Below are 4,664 nucleotides of genomic sequence, written 5' to 3'. Positions count from 1 at the left end.
TGACCACACAGATGTCATAGTAGCTGAAGTTGAGTGTAGGAGTGATGTATACATGTTCATATGCATATGATGTGTGGTGTATCTTTTAGAGATATATATGCATATGTTTGTGATATGTTGCATTTGATTAAGCTATGATTATTGCATATGGTTGTCATGATTCATATATGTTCATTTATCATACATATATATACTGTCATATATATTGCTCAGGTGTTACCAGCAGATATGTTACTGATCTCTAGAAATTTACTGATCATTATACCGTGTGTGTTAGACTAGTACTGGTATGCGCATTTATTGTGTCATATATGATCATGTTCTTATTTTCCTACTGAGACTGTATGCTTTAATCTCCATATTCTATGTTAACCATGCATTATCATGTATATTACCTACTGAGTCACCCAAACTCACCACCCCTTTATATGTTTTATGTTCCTCAGGTAACTATAGATGTTGTGAAATTGCTTGGAGTATCCTATTTACCAGTCTCACATCATATCTGAGGACAACTTTTATTGTGTCATTTTGCTTTACTTGTATTTCCTTGGATTTCTTTATGGATTCGGAATTATAATAATTTTGACTTGGACTTGGTGTTTAGCCTTATGGCTGCCTTTATTGATTTTCGTGCTTGTTGTATTTAAGCCGAGTCGACTCATAGTCTATCATTTTGGTTTGGGTGTCTTACCTGATATCTTTCGCTGTGTTTTTGTTTTAGCAATATGGGTTGCTTATTTTTATGCGTGGTTATGTATATTTTCAGTCGTGTGGACTATAGTTATTACTTGTACAGTCGCTTGGGTATGTATCCAGATTCCATACGTTGTCATAAGGGAAGAGATGCCCATTTGTCGGGCAAGAACTCCTTTAGAGCATGACAATAAGGAATCCCTACATCATATTGGATACATAAATAATAGCACTAGAATCAAGTCACCAAGTATTATGAGATACATCAATCAAGTTTGATTTGAAACAAACATAAGTTTTTAATATACCTTTCTTTTCGAACTACGCCTTGCGTTTAAGATAATCTTTTTTATAATGCCCTTTTTTTATAGAAATGACATGCATCATTATTGTGGTTGTTGGTGCAATCAACCTATAGGACTTCGATATTTAACAATATACTTATGTCTGATCAAGTTTGATCAAGGGTTGTTCTAAACAAGATATGATGTTTGGAAGTGATCTAAGTCTAGTCAACTCAAAGGTTGACTAGGTAACTAGTAAAGAAAAAATATAGTTAGGTCAAAGGTTGATTGGATAAGTAGTAAGAAAAAAAATTCAAGAATATAAAAGGTGACTAGATGTTTGACAAGGAAAAGTCCTAACATGTTAAGAGATAACTGAATGTTAAATATGATTCAGTTAAAAGATAACTGAATCATATTTTGACACATCCATTATTAGGAAAACAATACACACTAATGCTTAGATTTGAAGGTATCCGTTGTTTTCCCTTCTACATTCATTCTTGTGTTAAAGACGTCTTCAAAAGCACTTTTCATTTAAATCCACTTATTAAATAATTACACATAAATATATTATGAAAATAAAGATATACACATTTTACATACTTGTTTGCATAAACTATTTTATCCTTTCACATCATTTTTTTCGTTCACTATCGGTGCGCTTGATAGCTCGGAGTTTGACACAACGTTTGAAACCCAAAACCAAACCATACTCAAACTCGGGCGATGAATCCATCATCGGAGACGGTCTAAAAATAAAGTGTCGGTAAAGCTCAATCAACGCAAGCTTGAGCTCTTGAATAGAAAATTTTTGCCCAATGCAAGAACGCGGCCCAATTCCAAACGGAATGTGTGCATATGGGTGTCTTTGTTTCTCTTCTTCGCATGTTGGGTCAAACCGCTCTGGTCGGAACACATCTGGTGCTGGAAATTGCTTCGAGTCTTTAGCCACCACTCCGAGTGCAAGCCAAACCCAAGTACCCTGAGAGTATTTTTTTTTTTTCGATATTTTGATTAATATAGTTTATAAAATAGAAACTCAAGCGCTAATATAAAATTTCAAAGGTGACCTTTGGTAGAACATATTCCCCGATTTTCACTTGTTGGGATGTCTCTCGTGCAACTAGTGGCGACACCGTGTACATCCTCATAGACTCCTTTATCACCTGAATTTAAATAATTCCAAATTTAAAATCATTGCATTCTTATTTATCAAATTTGAATCAATGCATACAAACCTCAATTTTTACCACTAATATTGCTTACTTAATTAGTTTTTTATCATTTCATTCCTATTTATCAAATTATGAAATTTTCACTTAATTGAGATAGTTCATTGTCTCAACTTACTTGTATAAATTATTTTCTTTTATTTTTTTAATAATTTAGGTGTTCAGACTAATTCAAATTCTGATTTATATATATATATATATATATATATATATATATATATATATATATATATATATATATATATATATATATATATATATATGTGTGTGTGTGTGTGTGTGTGTTTAGTACTTTACCACTACACCGGGCTAATCCAATGTATGTTAAGTATTGATGGATTTTTTTTGAAAAAAAAATCATTTATTGAAATTCTATTTTTTTAAAAAAAAAGAAAATTAACAAAAATTATAGAATTTTAAGTCATAACAAAATAATATAAACAAAATTTTAAGACCATAATAAAATAAACAAAATATAAAGGGCCAGAATGAAAATTCATATAACCTTAATGTCGATTACCTGGTCGAGGTAAGGAAACTTGCTCTGCAGATCCTCCGACGTCGGCACCGAACTCTGGGCGCCGAACCGGTCGATCTCCGCCACCAACCTCCTCTCCACCTCCAGATGGCACGACACCAGATAAACCGTCATTGCCAGCGTGAACGCGGTCGTCTTGGTTCCCGCCACCAGGTGTTCGTAGGCGAGCGCGCGCACGTGGCCGTCGGTGAGCAGCTCGGCGGCCGGCGTGCCGGGCTGCCTCCTCGCGTTCAAGAGAGCTGTAAGGAAGTCCCTCGGTTCCCCCGGCCCCAACTCCCTCGACCTCCTCGCGATGATGGAGTCGAGCCGCGCGCACAGCCTCTGGTGGGTCCTCTCGAGCTTGTGGTCAGCGGTGCCGGGGATCCTTTTCAGAATTTGGCGGGAAGGGATCTGGAGCACGGGCGCGATGAGGCCGAGCATCGTGGAGAATGAGCTGGACAGGTCCATCTTGAGCGAGGAAACCGAGTAAGTATGCTCCTTCAGAAAGGCGGAAGCCTCATCTCCGTCGCCGTTGGCGTCGCCAACTCCGCTGATGGTCGGGTCGCTCAAGAGCTTGAAGTCGATGCCGAAGGCCGTCTGTCCCAGTACATCTATGGCGAGGCGGAGGGCGAGGTCTGAGATCGGGACGTCCTCTCGAAGGCGGTGGAAGTGAGACACGGCGGCGGAGAAGGCGGCGACGTAGTGGTTCATAGTGGGGATGAGTCCGGCGAGGTGGGTCGGCTGGTACAGAGCGGTGATGAGGTTTCTTGTTATATTCCACCTCGAATCCCTTTTTTCGTTCACAATATAAATTTTTAACACATTTTTTGAATTAATTAATTAATTAATTATAATAATAATAATCTTTCAATTTTCAAATTAATTAAGATTGTGATCGACCTTGTGAGAAAAAGACCATTTTGAAGCAAATCAGAGCCAGAAGTAGGGGACAGCCTGCTCCTGTTCCTGATGTACTTGAAGTTCTTGATGCCCACCTCCCTGCACAGCTCTGCATCTGCCACAATCACCAGCGGCTGCCTTCCCAAATGAAACCTGATCGATCGATCATCATGGACTGTTCAGTTTGTGCATGATGAAGCACATGGAACAAGCTACAGCACACTGATCGATCTATGATTAATTACCGGAAGATGGGGCCGTGGCTTTTGGCGAAGGCTCTGAGGACGTCAGGTCCATGGCTGGCCAGGTAAGGCAGATGGCCAACTATGAACCTCGCCGGAGGGCCGGGGACATGCCTGACTTTCCAGTAGGGGACTGAGAAGTATGCGAAGAAGAGAAGAAGGAGAGAGAGCGAGGCCAGGACGAAGAAAGCAGCGGATGAGCTTAGGAAGGACTCCACATTCGTCTCCATATCCCAGTAAGTAGTGAATAGAGGCAGACAGATAGACAGGCGGAGGTAGAGGGATGCACGTGGTAGAGCAGAAGGGTGATTGCCAGATTTATAGATGAAGGGGAAAAAAAAATAGAAGGGCATCCTAAATAGCAAAAATTAAAAGAAAATGAATCATCAAATTGACATTTTTTTAATATAAAAAATCATCCAATACAACTTATTCATGTTACTAACTTTAATATAATTTAAAATTTATCAATAATTTTTTTATATAAAAAATAGGTATTATCATGATAAATTTTAATCTCATATTATTGACAACATGGTGAGTAAAAAATTTTATATAAATATTTTATGCCAACAATATTAGAAAATATATTTTTTTCGACTTTTTAGTTAAAATTAATATAATATCTGATATAAAAAATTAAATGAGGGAAAATCTATAATAGTAATTTATTACTGGGGTTCTCGAGTGTCGCTCTTGCGTTGCACTATTTCATAGGCCTAGTGATACTCGAGTGTCGTCCTTGTATTATACAATGTATGAATCTAATGTACCCTTACCAATTCTAATT

General features: G+C 37.8%; 1 protein-coding gene across 1 annotated transcript; it reads right to left on the bottom strand.

The window, feature by feature from the left end:
- Positions 1–1,497: 1,497 nt before the first annotated feature.
- LOC122009550 (cytochrome P450 711A1-like) lies at positions 1,498–4,174 on the bottom strand. Its single transcript, XM_042565749.1, has 5 exons — positions 3,878–4,174; positions 3,633–3,785; positions 2,736–3,522; positions 2,054–2,149; positions 1,498–1,965 (listed from the first exon to the last, which is right to left on the bottom strand). The coding sequence occupies exons 1-5, from the start codon at positions 4,102–4,104 to the stop codon at positions 1,618–1,620; spliced, it is 1,611 nt and encodes a 536-aa protein (XP_042421683.1). The 5' UTR covers positions 4,105–4,174; the 3' UTR covers positions 1,498–1,617.
- Between the last annotated feature and the right edge of the window lie 490 nt (positions 4,175–4,664).

Source organism: Zingiber officinale, chromosome 8A (assembly GCF_018446385.1).
Source record: "Zingiber officinale cultivar Zhangliang chromosome 8A, Zo_v1.1, whole genome shotgun sequence".
Lineage (NCBI taxonomy): Eukaryota > Viridiplantae > Streptophyta > Magnoliopsida > Zingiberales > Zingiberaceae > Zingiber > Zingiber officinale.
This window is presented reverse-complemented; position numbering and strand designations above follow the sequence as displayed.

Coding starts and splice junctions, on each gene's coding strand:
- LOC122009550 (XM_042565749.1), bottom strand. CDS start 4,104: ATGGAGACGAATGTGGAGTCCTTCCTAAGCTCATCCGCTGCTTTCTTC. Junction 3,786..3,877: donor AGCCACGGCCCCATCTTCCG/GTAATTAATCAT, acceptor TCGATCGATCAG/GTTTCATTTGGGAAGGCAGC. Junction 2,150..2,735: donor AGTTTCCTTACCTCGACCAG/GTAATCGACATT, acceptor ATTTAAATTCAG/GTGATAAAGGAGTCTATGAG.